Raw genomic sequence first — 17,214 nt, forward strand, 5'->3', positions numbered from 1 at the left:
AGAAAGAAAGAAAGAAAGAAAGAAAGAAAGAAAGAAAGAAAGAAAGAGAGAGATGCCAAGTATGGCAGAGTATGCCTATAATCCCGGAGCTGGAGAAGTGGAGACAGGAGGATCCCAAGCATTCCCTGGCCAGAAAGCCTAGCCAATCAGTGAGCTTCGTGTTCAGTATGAGACCATTTCTCAAAAGCTAAGATGGAAAAGAGATTAAGGGAGGCACTGAATATTGACTTCTGGCATCCATATGTGTGTGTACATAACCACATCTCCCACAAATATACATACAAACACACTAAAAAAGAGAGTTTGGAACACTTTGGGTTTGTGGTTAAGGATACTCAAACTGTCTCTAGCTCTAGCTACTGTCTCATTTCTAGATCTCTAGTTTGCATAAAGGAGTTTCACTCGGTTATCGCTAACCAGTGTCAACGTCAAGAGTAATAACCCAAACCACCACAGCAGAAATAAAAACAAAGCAACTCCACTACTACTATTAATGAGCTATTATGACCTGCCAAGAGAACTGCTTATTCAACCTTGGAAACTATCTGTTATATGGACACAATTATCTTTATAGATGAGGAGACTGAAGCTCGGAGGAACTAATTTATATGAGTCATAAGTCTAGGAGAGACAGAACACAAACCCAAGTGGACTTGACTATAGCACCTGGTTCTTAACTGTTCTTCAATACTGCTTTTCTCATAATACACATTGACGGAGCCAGTTGGCAAATCCTGTTTAGAGGGATCTTGGCACTTCCATCCATCACAAAGCAAGCAGTTGCTGAGGCTGTGCATAACAAGCTCCATCTTGGTACTCACACTCAGTACCCAGTTTCAAAGAACAAACCCTCAAATAACATGTCAGTCACCACAGTTACCATCTGGACATCTCTGTTGGGATAACAGGTAGAAAGAAGAAAATGCTCTGGATTTTTGCCCACCACTCCCCAAATCACTGCTCCTCAGAATTGCCAAGCTCCTACACAAGAGGGAACCTGTTTAGTGTCAAAGATTTGGAAAGGTATCTATCTACTGCCATGCATGTCACAACCCAGCACATCTCAACATTCTTGGTTAATTTTGCTTTCTCTGGTCTCCTTGGGGCACAGGAGGAGTGAGTTGTGTATTGTGGCCTGAAGGTACTGCAGCATCTTGTTATTACTTTCTTCTCTGACTTGACAAAGAAATAAAGAAAAATTAAAAGTTCAGAACAGTACCAAGAGAGGGAAAGGGCAGACAACACAAGGAAGCATTGACTTTGGTGTGTGAAACTGAAGAGCTTGATCTCAGATTCAGACATGAGTCTGAAGTTGGGCCATGAAATGCAAAAGCTGTGCTAGGGAGGCCATTGCCCAAACCTGGCAAGAGCCACATAGCGTTTGCAGCTTAGTCCTAGGGGTGTGTGCCTAAGTCAGGACATAGGAAGCAACTCGAGTCCTCTCCATTGCACCAGAGCACCACCGATGGTTAAACCCGTGGCTTCTACTCAGATAGGATTCATTTTCCATCAGAAAACTTTTCACAGTCTTACAAAGACATCGCAGGGTCTCCTAAAACAACAGAGCTGAAAGAGGCCTTCAGGGCCATACTATTTGACAAATGTGGAGAACAAGACTCAAACAACAGAGAGTCACAGAGTTAGTCAGTGGCAGAGCTAGAAACAGAACCCAGGTTGTCTGACTTTCTAACCAAGACAACTTGGTGACACAGAGTACAACACCTTCTACCACCATGCCACTATGCCCCCATGCCCCACCCCAACCCCGGGATGGATGGGTTGGTTGTGTTTTTAGGCAGGATCTCACTATGTAGCCCTGACTGACTGGCACTCACTGAAGTAAGAAACTGGGCTAAAACTCATAGAGATACAGCTACTTGTTTCTGCCTTCCAAGTCCTGGAACTGAAAGGCCTACATTATCATATCTGACTCCAGGTACTTCTCATAGGCCATCACCCACTTACCCTGAGAACATTTGTTCTCTCTAATACCACTAGGGAGTCTCCCTAAGCAGTATACAAGAACCATACAAGTGATACACTGTTATTGACTCACTTAAAAACCACCAATCCCAGTAATTGCTCCTAGTGGCACTTTAGCCGACCAAGAAGAAACATCACCCCAAGCTCCAACCCCAGAACTGAAAACAAAGATAGTCTCAAGGAAAATGGCAATTTCCTTCTTTGTTGTGTGAACCCCTCACTTCCAAACAGTCCCATTGCCCCAAAGACCAGTATGATTCCTTGGAATCAGCACAGAAATTCTGAGTGAAATATACAGTCCCCCAGCCCTCCTCCAGCCATCCTTCTTCCCCCACACACATAGACCAATGTAATCACTTTAGCAACTTCTCGGTAACAAGCTCATTAAAAAGCAATTCTGCCATCTCCCCATAAAGCACGCGCCAGAGAACAATGCAAAAGAGGAGACGTCAATTAATTATAGAATGATCACATCTAATGAACTCTGAAACCCTCCTGCTGCTGGTGACTTTGATAAAAAAATCAGGGATGGTGGGAAAAGAATGAATAGGGACAGCCTGGCTGGCTACCTTGTTCAACTGTGAATGCTTTGAAATGTATCCCTTCAACTTCTAATGTTGATCAAACCTACAGAGAGACACACTCACAAAACAATAGCAAATGCCAGTGTGGAAGGACTGGGCAATATCGTATGTCTGTGAGTCCCCCACCGCACCCCCCTTCCATCAGACTCAGGACTGCCTGGTTCTCTGCTGGGGTTGGCATTGCCTCTAAAACTAGCTCTCTCCTTAGTCAGGCAGTGACAAATCCATGCCCTGTGCTGGAACTTCCTAAGATCTTAGGGTCGGAAGTGAGTCATGCCACTTCCCTCCTGCCTCTCTGTATCCTCCTAGTGAGCATGACGATAATTTCTTATAAGAGAAGCCCATCCTACCACAAGGGGAACACCCAAAAGAGGAAGAAACGACCTGCGGCCAACTTGTACCACTACCTGTGTGAGTCCTCTGGTGGGCCTTTAAGTGGGAGCTTTTTGTATAAACTTTCCGGCACCCGTTAAACTGACAGCGATGGACCCTCTTCTTGTTTTCAGGGCATGTGTCAGCCCCTCCCCCTCCTTGCTCACTGTCGCTCTGTCCACTCTTAACTGCTCCAGCTGGTGTCACGGCTGCTGCCGCTGCCACCCCTCCCACCTTCACTGAGCTGAGGGAAGCCTTCTTGGCCACCAGTTTCAACGTCACTGTGCCATCCACGGCTGAGAGAGTCTGTGAGGTTTTGACCAGATGGCGGCTGAGCTCAGGGGATGAGGGGGGCGTTAATGAGGTCACTGCGTTGAGCTGGGCCTGGTTGACGGCTGTGTAGCTGTCTAGAGAAGAGCTGGTTGGCTGGAGGCTGAGGCAGGTCTCAGATAGCAACTTGTCCCGAGAGAGCAAAATGTCCACTGCAGAGTTCTTCTCGCAGATGGTGGCTTCCACTGGGAGCAGCAGGGGGTCTAGGCGCCGGAAGCTCTCCTCAATGCACGGGGGAGGAGAAGCGTGGAGGAAGCAGTCCAAGTCCTCACCAAAGGTCTCCGAGATCCGCCGGGGTTCTGTCTGGAGGTAGCGTTCCAACTCAAGGCATGTCTGTGGAGGAAGGAAGGAGAGAAGTAACCACCAGAGGTAAAGGACACCAGAACGCCATGCATGTATTGACAGGCAAATCGGGAAGGACAGAAAAGGTGTTCATGGCTAGTGTCTGAAACGCTCTTCTTGCCTATGGGCCTGATGCTTTGGTATTTACTCTTTGAGTATTTCTGAAGAGTTCAGCAGGGCCACATGGAATGACTTTAACCATTGTTTTAGAGAGAGCCTCAGCGCCCCAGAAGGACTACCTTACACTTGCAAAATCCATAGAACCCCAACATGTAAATCATGATCTCTTTCCACCCTTATCAATTTTGTAGGTAAGACACTCCAAACATTCCTAGGACTTTCCATGGAGGAAGATGCAAATAGAAGAAAAAACTGTTCATGGTCCCGTTTCAATGTTCAAAACAGACTTGAGTAAGTCACAAAACTAAGTCAACTTTACAAATTGATCTGCCCAGAAAACCATAGCCAATCACAGAAGAAACTTGTGAAGCCATCAGCCAAGAGCCAACCCTGCCTTGGGTTGGGCCTGGATTCCGTGACCACGAGAATAGATATCATTCTACAGAATGCCTATTATAAAATCCTGAGACAGAAAACAAAACCCTTATTATCCATATAGTACATTATAACAAATGCAGTTGCTCTCCACTGTGGGGCAAGGGGTATGGATCTCATTGTGACTGCTTAGCATCTCTGACTATCCAGTCAAAGTAAGTTCAAAGACAGCAACTAAGACCTATGAAAGAGACCGGGTGTGGTGGTGCACACTTTTAATCCCAGTACTCAGGAGTCAGAGCAGGCAGATCTCTGAGTCTCTGGCCAGCCCGATCCAAAAGAGTAAAAGAGCTATGAAAGCCGAGCTAAAGATCACAAAGCGCAGCTTTAAACTTTTTACCTGGTAAACAGAGAGGAACCAAAAAAGTTTAGTTTTAGCAAAAAAATCTTCGACCAAGGTGCTACATCCTTGAAAGACGATAAGGACCTGGTCAAAAGTAAGTTTGTATTTCAAAGTTCTCTATTTTGCTACTCCAGACTCTTACGTAAAATGGCATGGCTAACTTGCACAATCACCTCACTTCCACCCTCTTCTAAAGGCTTCAAAAAAAGAAATGCTAATGGCAATTCAAAATACCACCAGCTCCAGACTTACTGCCTCCACGATGCTTCAAATCAGCCAGTGTTCTGGCTATAGGAAGTTACTCTGTTCAGAACATATTCTGATGATATATCAAGTCATGTTGTGTCTGTCAAGAATTTTATTCTGGTAACACTTAAGCCGGCCAGTTTTTAGTTAGACTTCAGGTAAGCCTTTGCATTTCTGAATAAGAACCAGATTCATAGCAAAAAATCAGCTTTGGGCTTCACTGCCGGTGTGTACTGGCAGGAGCTAAGGAATGGTTTCCCTAGTCACTCAATATTCACATTACAAGTGTTCATACAACTACCATGCCTGAAGCAAGGCTCAGGGATTTATATGATAAAGATGTGATCATACATCCACGTAATGTAGGCGCAGAGCAAACAGTCATAAGCTGAAAGTGACCTGAATTTACAAAGTGGGGTGAGTGCAAATGCACTCGTAAGGAACTCCCCACTGTCTAATGTGGCGGTGCTCACCAAGGATGGATTACTTGAAAACGAAGTTCTGATGCTTTGCTTGCTGACTAAATAAATATCTGGCTTGGTTCTTCCAGGTCTTTTATATTACAAACAAATAACCCAATACTGCCACCTTCTCGGGTCTAGAATTTGCAATAATACCCTTGCTGGACCCCTTTCTGAGTCCTCTGCCGGAACATGGCCCCTTTTGTTCTTCATCTAATTGCTGTGAATTTTATCACCTTCTTTCCACTGTGGAAGCCCTCAGTCAGCACCCTAGTAGATTCACTTCTGTGTTATAAAATTCTAATCTTGAAGCTATTAAGCTCCACCCTCCCCTCTTGAACTGTTTCCCACCAAGTACAGTGCCTGGCACCCAACAGGTCCTTGGTATTTATCAAGGATGCGATTACTGTGCACTACTGCTGTGGTCATTATTTCTCCTCCACTTGTCAAAAGTCAGTTACTCCAGTAACTGCCCCACCTTCAACACCTAGTGAAGATTAGAAAAATAAAACAAAAACCTAAAACATCACTGCGTAGTTAGCTCTCTTCCTCTGGTGTATGTGTCATCAAAATCAATTTGCTTCTCTTATCTCTCCATCACCTTCATGTTTTTTCTGTTCTGCTTACTATTTCATAGCTGGTTCAGTAGAGGAATACATCATTGCTGGGAGCAAGTAAAAGGTATGTTAGTGTCCAGATGTTTGGAGATTTTTCTAGATATCTGTTACGATATCCTGGTTGTATTTCTTTGTGATCAAATGACAGACTTTATAGGTTTACTGAGGTTTCCACTACAGTGCAGAGTATGGCCCATCATGCTGAGGCAGGCAGTTTTAGAAACAACCACTAAAACACGGCTCTGAATATACAATCAGAGTCAAGAATGTTTCTTGCCCTTTTGCCCAAAGAGGAGAACCAGAGCTTTGAGAGGCAGATATGCTCCAGGTACAAGTCAGCTGAGTCAGGGGTTACTGAACATCCTTGGGGTAGTTCTGTCTCCTGTGCAAGGATTAATGTGACACACCTAGCTGCTGTTACCTGTAGATGGAGCTTTACTATATACCCTGTCTATTTATACAGTTTCAATTCAAAGATGTGAAATAAATGGATTGGTATGAGTCTCAGAACCCTTCACACTGTACGTTCTGAGAAGCTGGAATATTTTAAACACATTCAGATACTATTATAGAAGGATTTAAAAAACAATAGCCTTCTCAGTACTCTGATCTTTGCCTCCCAGGAGTCTCTGCACTAGGAACAAGGAAATAGCGCAGCTTCTAGAATCTGGGCTGCTTCAGAAACGCTGTAATTTGTAGAATATCTTTCATGACTGTCAATCAGGAGGTGCAGAAAATCTCACAATCACTATGAGGGATTTTTTTTTTTTTGTCTTAAGAAAACTAGTCCCTGTAATCTTCATTTCCCTGTAATCTCCATTAAAAAATAATAATAAATAAATAGCTTAGACAAAAGACACAGTTTAACTAGGATGAGGAGTTTAAAGAATTTCCTGTCAAGAATATAGAAACTAAAATGCTACAGGTAAAAAGAATGTTATAATGAGATTATATCCAAGACAAAGAGTTCACTTGCAATATCATTTGTAGATCTCTGTAAGACTGCTTGGGCCTGCTTTACCCAAGGCCTTCAATGTTTAATTTGAAATTAGGTGCTATTATGTGTTCATAGGTTTTAGTATTATTAATTCTATATACCTATACAGGTATATACAAGAAGAAATGTGTTTATATTATGTATAAGTATACATACAGGTATCACCTAAGTCTGTCTACTAAAGGAGCTTAAAGGTAAAGATACTAGCCTTGGTACAGAAGCCTTGGTTCCTAAATATGATTATCCATCAAAGGGAGGCAGAACTCACTGGAAAACTACTTGTTCCATGGACTGGGGCAAAAACTAGTAAACTAAATCTAGAAGACCCTATGGTCTCAGAAACTAAGGAAATGTAAGAAATGGCTCTGAAAGGAAACAGGGTGCACCAAAGACTTTGTGCTGTTAAAGGGATCTTTGTGGGCAAATCAGGACACTGAAGGAAATTTTGTTAATGAAAATGAATTGTAACCCATCAAATAAAACAAAACCCCATGCTACCATAAATAAATGTTTAAATAGAGCAAAAAGAACAGTTTTTCCTTGTATAAAATTACAATTTATATGGAAAAAGGTTGATAAGATTTTTAAAAATAATCATGAGACCAACAACAAAGCAATAATGATACAATTAAGACTCATCAATGTAACCTCAAGTCAAGAGACAAAAATATAAGAAACAAAGATTTTTGTCCTCTCAAAGGATAAATGCCCCAACCAGATGTTAAATCTGAAGACAAAAATGGTAACTTCACAGTGGGGAAAGATAGCGGATACCACACGAACCACGTAACCATAGTTAATACACCAAAGACAACTCATATTGGCAACGTGCACCCTCTGTATGACGTGTTCAAGGAGGTACTGCATTATTCTGTGGCATTCCTGCCTAAGATGCATCAACTCAATCTAATCACGAGAAAACATCAGACAAGGCCAAATAGAATCCATTACACAAAACAACTGGCTGGTTACAAATGTCAAGGTCATAAACTATAAAGAGAGGCTGAGAAGCTGTCACAGACTAGAAGAGATAATGTGACATTTAAATACAATGGCTCTGAGACCAGTAAAATATTCAGAAAACAATGCAATTCAAATAAAGTATATAAACTAGCTAATGGTATTTTTTCCCAATGATAATTTTCTGGTGATGATAATTCTATAGGCAGATACATTCATGGGAAGGGAAGAATGAAACAGAGCAAGCATCAGCAAGCTAGTAATGTCTCTAGGCTATAAATTTGAATAGAGTTCACATGTTTCTCTCTATTCCAGTGACACTCCAGCCACCAAACTCCAAGTCTGGGTCAGCAGGTGTCAGTTTAATGACACAAATTATGCCTGTCTGCTATCTCACCTTGCTGATAGAGGCTTCTCCTGGCTGACCTAGCCACACAACTTAAGGCTGATCCATTGCATCAGCCTGGCTCCTGAACAAACCACTCCTTTCAGCAAAGGGAAAGAATCTTCCCTAGTGCTAAACGGTTCTCTTCTATATTTATGAGTCACAGATGAGCTCCATGGAGACTGTGATATCCCAACTCTGAAACGCATGGCTTCTCTGCCTAGTCTCCTAGTAAATATTATCTGAAGCTGCCTCTGAGGCTATCACCATAAAAGCCCCTCTAATAACTCGCTTCATGCTTTCACAGCCCTTCTGCTTGTTGAAACAAGCTTGTTAAAGGTAATAATCCAAGACCTGGCTTTAGAAAGAGAAAGAAAGTGCGCTGGTGAACTGGCTCCATGGGTGATGGTGTTGGCAACCATTCCAGATGATCTGAGTTTGGAATTTAATTCCTAGAACCTATGTTGTGGAAAGAGTGTCACACACACACACACACCCTAAATGATAAAAAAGTATTTTAAAAAGAAAAGACTTCAAACCTATTACTGCCATACCTTCTGCTTCTATGACAAGTTCCAGAAGCCAAAGTTGAAGGTGATCAGCAAAATTCCAGTCTTATAGCATATAAGTCCATCAAAATTCCCCTCCCACTGACAGTAAACAGTCACTGTCCTGGGTTCAAGAGAAATGTAACATACTTGGTGATATGATGCCAAAGTCATCAAATGGCTTTTATTGAATTCATGCCTACTGCATCATAAACTATCTCCAAACCAACCATTGCAGAGGGCAAACTGTTACCATCTCCCTTCAACACCTCCCCCCAAAGGGTTTCTCTCAATCATTTTTCTTCTTGACTTTCCTCAAGTCTATACACTTGAAGCAATCTTTGACCCACCCCACTACTAATCATTCTTCACTCATATTTCAGCATGGTGCCGATCTCCCACAGGAAGGCTGGTCTACAAAACACAGTACTGAGAAAATGGACTGATCGCCAAATGTTGAAAGACACTCCTCCCCAAGCCTGGGCAATGAAACACGTCTGCTTAATGCATCTAAGTGCAGACACTGGTGGGATGTGTGGATGCCAAAGATTATGATCTTAAAAGCACGAAGTGCAGACTCTAGCCTAGGCTCCTGGGGTCCACCCCCAACCCCCCAGAAACCTTTTAGGACATAAAAAGTTTTAATTTTTATTCTGTGTCTCAGTTTGAAAGTGAGATGAAGGCATAGGTAAAATATTTTTGCTACACTCAATAACTGTGACATGACAAGTAGCCTGAAGTCTTTTGATCTATGTGTATTCAAGATGGCAAGTTAAAAAAAAAGGAAAAATTGCATTTTGCTAATGATTATTTTCCTGGAATAATGCAAAGTCAAAGAAATAAAAGGCCAGCAGTCAATACCTAATTTGCTAATCAATCCATGGTCATTTGTGGTTCTTTTGCCAGTTGTCCTTTCTCACAATAATCCCACTTCCCTCACCTAAAGGGGTCAAGAGTTAAGGCTACACAGGGATAATGCAGTTTTAAGAAAAATATATAGCTGCAGACACATGGAGAAACCCAGCCTCCCACTTCTTGAAACACGCAGAGTCGTGCTTCCTCTGAGATCAGACCTTGACCTGGTGTTGCTCTTAATGATGGCAATGGTCATCGATGACGATGCTTCTGGCAAGGAAGGGGTAAACTTTTGTTCCAAGCAAGAATGTTCACCCAGGTAATTACACACAGGTGAACTGCACTTGGCTGCCCATGGGAACCTCTTCCTGCCAATTATTATATGCGGTTTTGCCACGTGCTATTAACCACAGTGCCACAGTCTCTAAAGAGTCTCATAGAGAGAAAGAAGGGAACAACCTTTTGCTTTCACCTGGGAGGGCCCTAAAATTCACTTTTTGTGTGTGTGCTTTGAAATCTTCAGTCACATCCCAGAATGGAAATCCAGCATGATACCAAACAAGCTACTGACAGGAAAGGAAATCAGGTTCCTTTTCTGCAGAAAAGGAACATTTTCTAAAACATTTTCCCAGAGTCTTTGTGGATGTGCTTATACTTAGATATTTTTTTTTTTATCAAAAAAGACTTCATCCAACTCCTAAAATCAACCAAAAGATTCATAAAGATTGATATGGGTGGGAACTTCATGGGTTTTCTCTCTTCAAAGGATAGGATCAAAGATGCTGACATATTTCCACTCTTTTGAAATTAGGTCAGAGTTGAAAGATGGGAAAGAACCAGTGAGATTTGGTACCATTTTTTTCTGTGGCTGGATGAGAAGACCCACCACTGATGAATCCAGGAAACCTGTGTGAGAACCTCAATTTCCAACACTAGAACTCTGTTGCCTCAATATTTTAAAATGGGTTGAAGAAGAGCAGTAACATTGAACATCCTTCAGGCAGAATGAGCAAATGAACCAGTGTACAATATACCTCCTACTGCTTAGAAAGTCAGTCCCAAGACAATTTTTTACCATTTCTTGATTTTTATCACCAGCACATTAGCATAGAAATCTGGAAAATAATGGATTCTGTCTAAAAAACAAAAAACAAACAAAAAGACAAAAAAAAAACTACACACACTAGAATAAGCAAGAACACAGTGTAAGTAGAAATCTCTTACTGTGCGTTTTAGCTACCAGGTTTAAAAAAGAAAAACCCACATCAACAGCACACCCCATAGGTACAATAGTATTACATATTGCTGTCAGAACTGCTGAACTCCACAAAACAACTGGGGTACCATAGCCAATGAAATTCCTCCTGACTCTTTCTCAGATCTACTGGTTGCCAGAGCTGAAACCAAATTAAACATTTCCCTCTAGCGATCTGTAAATTCTGAGAGACAATGCTGTGAAAATTAATTCTAAACAAACACGAAAGTTAGGAAATTTATATCAAAACCTCTTTAGTGCTTCTCCTCCCCCAAATCATTTCCAACATACAAAGAAAATATTTGTTGGAATATTTTTCCTTGGGGAAGCCAGGAAGGAAGGAGATGAGATTAAAGGCCTGGGAAGAGGACGGTGTCTTTGAAATTACTTCCCTTGGGTACACGACGTACAGCATCCTCAAATACCCCTTTGATCTTCCAAGGGATTTTTAGTTGCAACACATGAAGTGAATCCTACAAACCACTCTGTTCCAAATTTGACACTAAAGTCGCATAATCCAGGCAAACCTGGGCTTTGGGTTCTTGAAGGAAGACTCTAGGTTTCCTTCCGTCTCCAACTAGGAATGCCTTATCCTGGCTTTTACCATCAGTTTTCAAGTTAATAGTGTCCAGTGGGAGCCAGATGGACCAAGCACCGACAGACAAAACTCAGTTCTTCATTGGTTTTCTGGGTGCTACCTCCCCAAAACATAGCAGTTTGAAGTCCATGGGTCTCCAGTTAGCCCTCAGAAAGGTTCCTCACTGCTTCTCAGCCAATGAACAAAAATTAAGTTCCAACTTCAGAGTGATTAAGATACTACTGCACACGAACACCTAGACATATAGATGACTCCTTGTCTCCTCCAGCCATCTCTTCCAACCAAGCCGCCATTCAGGATCAAAGAGGCGGAAACACTATTACTATTTGCTACTTAAGGACCCTTAAACCAGGTTTCAGTAGATGTTCCAATTTTAGACATTATTTCATTCTCATAAACTTAATAATAAACTTCATGCCTTAAGAGCCAAAGAAAATTACTCTACACACTGTTGTCAAGAGCAATGGTCTAGATCTTAAAAATTAAACAAGACAACCCCCTACAGCAGTGGTTCTCAATGTTCCTAATGCTATAACCCTTTAATACAGTGTCTCGAGTTGTGGTGATCCTAACCATAAAATTATTCTGTTCCTACTTCATAACTGTAATTTTGCTACTGTTATGAACTGTAATGTAAAAATCTGACATGCAGGATTTCTGATATGCTACCCCAAAGGAGTCTCAAGTTGACAATCCTAAAGGAAAAGTCTATTACAGCTGGTGACAATTCCTGTTCCTGTTCGGGAAGGAGGGCTTCTCACAGAGCCCATGGACCTGGGGAAAGACCTCTTTTCTGCAGGATGATGTCCCAAGAACAACAACGAGCCTGACGGGTTTTCAGCTTCACCATTAATTTTCCATAAAGAGCAGTTTTCTTGACGAGCGCTTGTGTCAGGCAGGGCCTGATGCTTCAGAAACCTGTAATTATTCTTGGCTCCCCACCCCCCACAGCCTCTGCACCTGTGTCAGTTCAAGGCACCAGCTGGCCACGTCTTGCCTCCTGCCTCTTAAAAGAGGGGAGGGAGGGGGGCATCATTGAAAACCCAAACTCATGCTACTCACTTCCTCCAAAATGCAAAAACAAAACAAAAATCTGAAACTCGCCAATCTCACTCCCTTCCCCCCAAATGCCTTGCCAAAAGAAACAAATAAACACTAATTGGCTAGAGAGCTCTCTCTCATTCAAACTAAAATTACTGAAAAACACAGTTAACGGGGAAAGGTCTGACAAGGGGTTATTAATCCTGTTTTACAGCTCACTCGTACACACCCCACCCGTTCCTATTAACCCTGTACGTACACTCACACACCCTCCACAAACTCCATGGGCCTCCTTACTCTCAGCAGCCAGGATGGGAACACACTGAAACGATGACATCATCTCCCCTTCCTCTCCCAGGTCACTTCTCATCCTGACTGGAGCTACTGGGACTATTTCTTATTTATTTACTTAAGTCATTTCACTGACTCCCTCCTAGAACACTGTTACAGCCTTCTCAGTTGGGTGAATTAAATATGCCCTTCCTCTACTCTCTGCAGTACACACACACACACACACACACACACACACACGCACACACACAATTGCTTCTTTGACTCAAGACACTATGTACAATGTCCTCTTCTCCCTCTCAACAGCTTGAATTTCCAGAGAAGAAGAGGTTCAAAGCCCACTGGGGCCCTCAGTGGCAGATGCAATCTAGTTGCTGACAGTCACAGAAGACATTCAAAATACAGCTTCCAGGAATCTCTGGTGCGGAATGTTACAGGCAATGCAGGGTATGGGAAGAATGTTGCACTTCCTCAGACCATGGAAAATGGCAGCCAAGGGCACAATGAAAGCCAGCCTTGAACTGCTTTTCTTATGCAACAGTTGTGATTTTGTGTGACTGTGTGCCTTCAAAATTAATTTCCTAAAATATTTAAAATGGCCGCATGACCGAGCAACCTTAACCTCTCTGAGCTCAGTATTCTCATCTACTGGTAGAATGGGCTGGAATTCTAAAGTATGCACTGTCTGTGGGACTCACATGGCTTGAAACAGCAATGGGAAGATCAAAGTAAGACCCACGGAGAACAGGGTCAGAAGCATGAGGTGCTCACTGTCAATAGTGTGGTGAAGGGAAGGAGTTTGGTGGACCAGGACGGTGGCATGAGACCTGCCTCTGTACAGGAACCTCAATGCCTCGGACACTCAGTAACTCTGGTTTATCTTGTATTTCTTGGCTCCTTGAGGCTACTGATTTCATCGATATCTAAAATGTAAATTTAGCTAGAGTATGTGCGTGACAAAGTCATCCAGACTCAATCCTGACTTGAGACCTGCCATATACATTTGTTTAATGAGTGAATGGGTGTTTCCAAATGAGTAAGCTCATTTGTTTAATGAGTGCATGCATGCATGAGTGAATGAATGAATGAATGAGGCAAGCAACTCTGATTCAATTGAAAACCCATCAGTGATCACAATTCTGGGGACAGGAGTCCAGGAATGTGATGAACTCAAAATAACTCTTCACTTAAAAACACAAGAGACAGGGTGGCTGTCCATGTTCAATTTTATTTTTTTATGAAGCTTTAACTGTTAAGTATCATGTCTGCTTCAGGGCTTTTGAGGATAAGTTTCTATGTTTACAGTACAGAACAAATCTCATATTCTAAGCTGAGAGGAAATTTTATTTCATGGAGTAGCCCTGGAGTACCTGAGTGGAAGGAAAATCCATCTCCTTGGCCCACGGAATTGTCATCTCCCTTGGCCACCTCCTACTTCTTTTGCTTCTAGAAAACACCAAGAGCAGCAGGGTGGACAAACAGACAACATGGACAAACATATACCATGCTCTTCTTGTCTCCTCCCAGACCCCCAACTGATAAAAAGAACCCCAGCCTGTGAATCTGGTTCACTATTTACTTTTTCCGCCTCACACCTCAGCTTTCCCCAAGCAGGGGTTCACTTGTTTCTCTACAAAGTGTATGAACTACGTGTTCAACAGCTCCTGTTCAAGCTTCTGCTGTTAATTCACCAATAGCCTGCCATCCCCTACTGCTTCACTGTGGCTCCTGCTGACCTGTCTTTCTCCCTGACTCTCTTTCACTTATTACTACATTCCTGAGGCAGACATCATTCTAAGACCAAGTACCTTTCCAAACCCTAGTACCAGTACCTGCCCTCCGACTACCCAGTATGTGGGCTCCTGAACTTCGACACATCAGCACGGTTTAACCTACTATGTTTCAGCTATTGTTACCTACACAGACAGCCCTTCTTTGGCTTGCCTGAACAAACCAACCCAAAACACCTCCTTCCATCCATCTCTGTACTACTTCGTTTTTACTTGCAACTTAGTGTTTACAAAGTCCCAGACTGATCTCAGCTCTCTGTTTTCATGTTGAACTGCCCATCTTTCCCTACAAAGAACAGTAGTTCAGAGAATAGATTGTAATGTGCCAGTTAGGCCCCAGCACACAGCAAGATGCCTTTACAAAGCCTCTAAGATATTCTGGTTGAATGAACAAATAAAGCTATGTCTCAAGTTGGAATTTTGAGTAACACTTGAAGTGATCTCTTGAGCCAGGAAATCTATCCTAAAATGCTGTCCTATTGATTTGAAAGGCACCATCATTTCACCTAGAAGGCATCTGCACCCAATTCACACCGCATCAAACAAACAGGAGGGAAACAGTTTCTTCTGAAGACAAAGAAACAGCCTTGGCTGCTCATTCTTGCCCATTCCAGACAGATGCAAACACCTGCCTGTTTTCTTGTCTGCAGTCCGTATTGCATCATGAACTTCTAGTGCCACTCAGATGAACAAAACCCACCTCTCTTGGCACCTGCATGATGGAAGCTTATTAGCCGCTGTCCTGGGGGAACAGGGTAACAACAGAGAGGCTCAACCCACTCTATCACATGTATTCCCATTTCTGCCATCCCTGATGGGATGTCCATGACAAAGGCAACTCTGACCATTGGACTCCAAAGTATGAAGCACATCACAATCCGGCCTTGAGGAGTAGCAGCTACATAACCATCAAACCTTAAGTAAGAAGTCCTTCCATGGAAAAGTCCATTCAAGCCTGGACGTGTCCAGGAACCACAGTTTTCTGCCATTCAGACTACTTCCATGGGTGAGGTCCTTCAAAATCCTTTTGTTGGCTCATTTGTCTATCTTTCCCATAATTTCCAAACACAGAAGCATTTCCTTCCCCTCTGTTCCCTTTAAGAATTTTACACAAAAAAGATATCTCTACTGAGAGGTGCTATTTATTTCAAGGCATTATTTCATGGGTACAGGCTCTCAAACACTGGAAGTAAGCCAAAATTCAATTAATGGGGGATGGTATTTGAACCAGCATGAGCTGGAGGTGAAAATATTGAATAGTGTCTGTACGGTATTCCCTTGAATGTGTGTATGTGTTTGCACGCACACCACTGACAGCAAGTGTATATTCTTTTTAATGCTTTTTGGGTGCCTCTTCCTAAAGCTGTCATTGTTGTGAGTCACAAACCTGTACCCTTTCGAATTCATTATGTTAGGCACTAGGAATCTTTCACTGGCTGGCTGGGAAAAGATCAAAGAGAAAAGAAGAGATGGTTTTCCATCGAGTAAGTAAAAGTAAAATTGCATACAGCCCATTTCTGAACCATGTGTGAAGATGGTGCAGGTTTCAAATTAACTATCCAACTCAACTTGACAGGAAGACGCAACTGCTGGGACCCTGAAGTTTGGGTTCCCGTCACTCTGGCACCTCACTTAACCTTAGGTAGCTTGACTGATATCAGATGACATGCACTTTCAAGCACACCAGACTCTCATTGAAGAAGAGACACTAATTTGAATCATCACTACCGTCTGTCCTCTCTCCCCCTTTGTTCCTGTCTGAACCAATTTCGATAGAGTTTCAGAGACATCATCAGCCCATGAGAAGAGGAACTCCCAAAGGAATGAGAACTGCATTAGCTGTGGAAGGGGAAATCTAATTTCTAATCCAGTTGCTTTGTTGTTTCAACCTCCAAGGAAGGTTGCTACGTATGCACAACCCAAATTAAGTTTTAAAACATTACCATGATAAAAAAAATTAATAATAATAATAATAAAAAAACTCTCAGGAGAGAAAAATGGCCCTTGGTACAAATCTCCTTATACAATGAAGGTCAGTGCCATGGGACTTTGTGGGTGGTCTGAACTTGAGGTTTCAATCATTTGGGCCAATAAAATAATTAAGAATCTGCAAAGCATTGCACAGGACACTTACCACTTATAGTGAACTAATTCTTAGTCAAATGTGGTATTCATGTAAGAATTCTTAAATTACTTTGTTGACATACCTCAAAGAAACATATTATAATGGCCTAAATTTCAGATTTCTCTTTGGTATGACAAGATAAGCCAATGTGATTTCCTAGTGCCCCACTTACTGGAATAAAGCTCATGGCAAAACACCAGGGTGACTATATCATTAATTAACCTGAACCACATACCGGAACATCACTGCTAATAAAACTTGCCTATAAAGAAAACATGTTTTCTCTACTGAGAATCCTGGAATGTGGCCCCGGCAGAGCCATTACCTTAATTAAGGGGAGTGTTGATGTTTTGTATGAATGTCTTATCATTGCAAGTTTGCTCAGATTTGGTTTGCTCTTCAACAACTTACCCTTCCTTGCATGTGACTCATTTTCTTGAAAAACAAAAATGACATCTGCACTCTCAGCGTTTGTTAACGTCCCCATGAATGGAAGGGTCACTATCTACAGAGTTTTAAAAAGTACACTGCGAGCT

The 17,214-nt window shown here is 42.2% G+C and overlaps 1 protein-coding gene across 2 annotated transcripts in view; it reads right to left on the reverse strand.

Moving 5' to 3' along the window:
* The window catches only part of Klf7 (Kruppel like factor 7), an 86,202-nt gene that overhangs the window by 40,141 nt on the left and 28,847 nt on the right, over positions 1 to 17,214 (reverse strand). Inside the window, exon 3 of one of the 2 annotated variants that reach the window (XM_028765739.1) lies at positions 2,975 to 3,602. In XM_028765739.1, the coding sequence (XP_028621572.1) occupies positions 2,975 to 3,602 (628 nt within the window). Of the gene's footprint in view, positions 1 to 2,971; positions 3,603 to 17,214 lie in introns of both variants that reach the window. The other variant, XM_028765738.1, reaches the window with a different exon arrangement.

The sequence above is a fragment of the Grammomys surdaster genome, unplaced genomic scaffold (assembly GCF_004785775.1).
Source record: "Grammomys surdaster isolate TR1022 unplaced genomic scaffold, NIH_TR_1.0 165, whole genome shotgun sequence".
In the NCBI taxonomy this organism is placed as follows: domain Eukaryota; kingdom Metazoa; phylum Chordata; class Mammalia; order Rodentia; family Muridae; genus Grammomys; species Grammomys surdaster.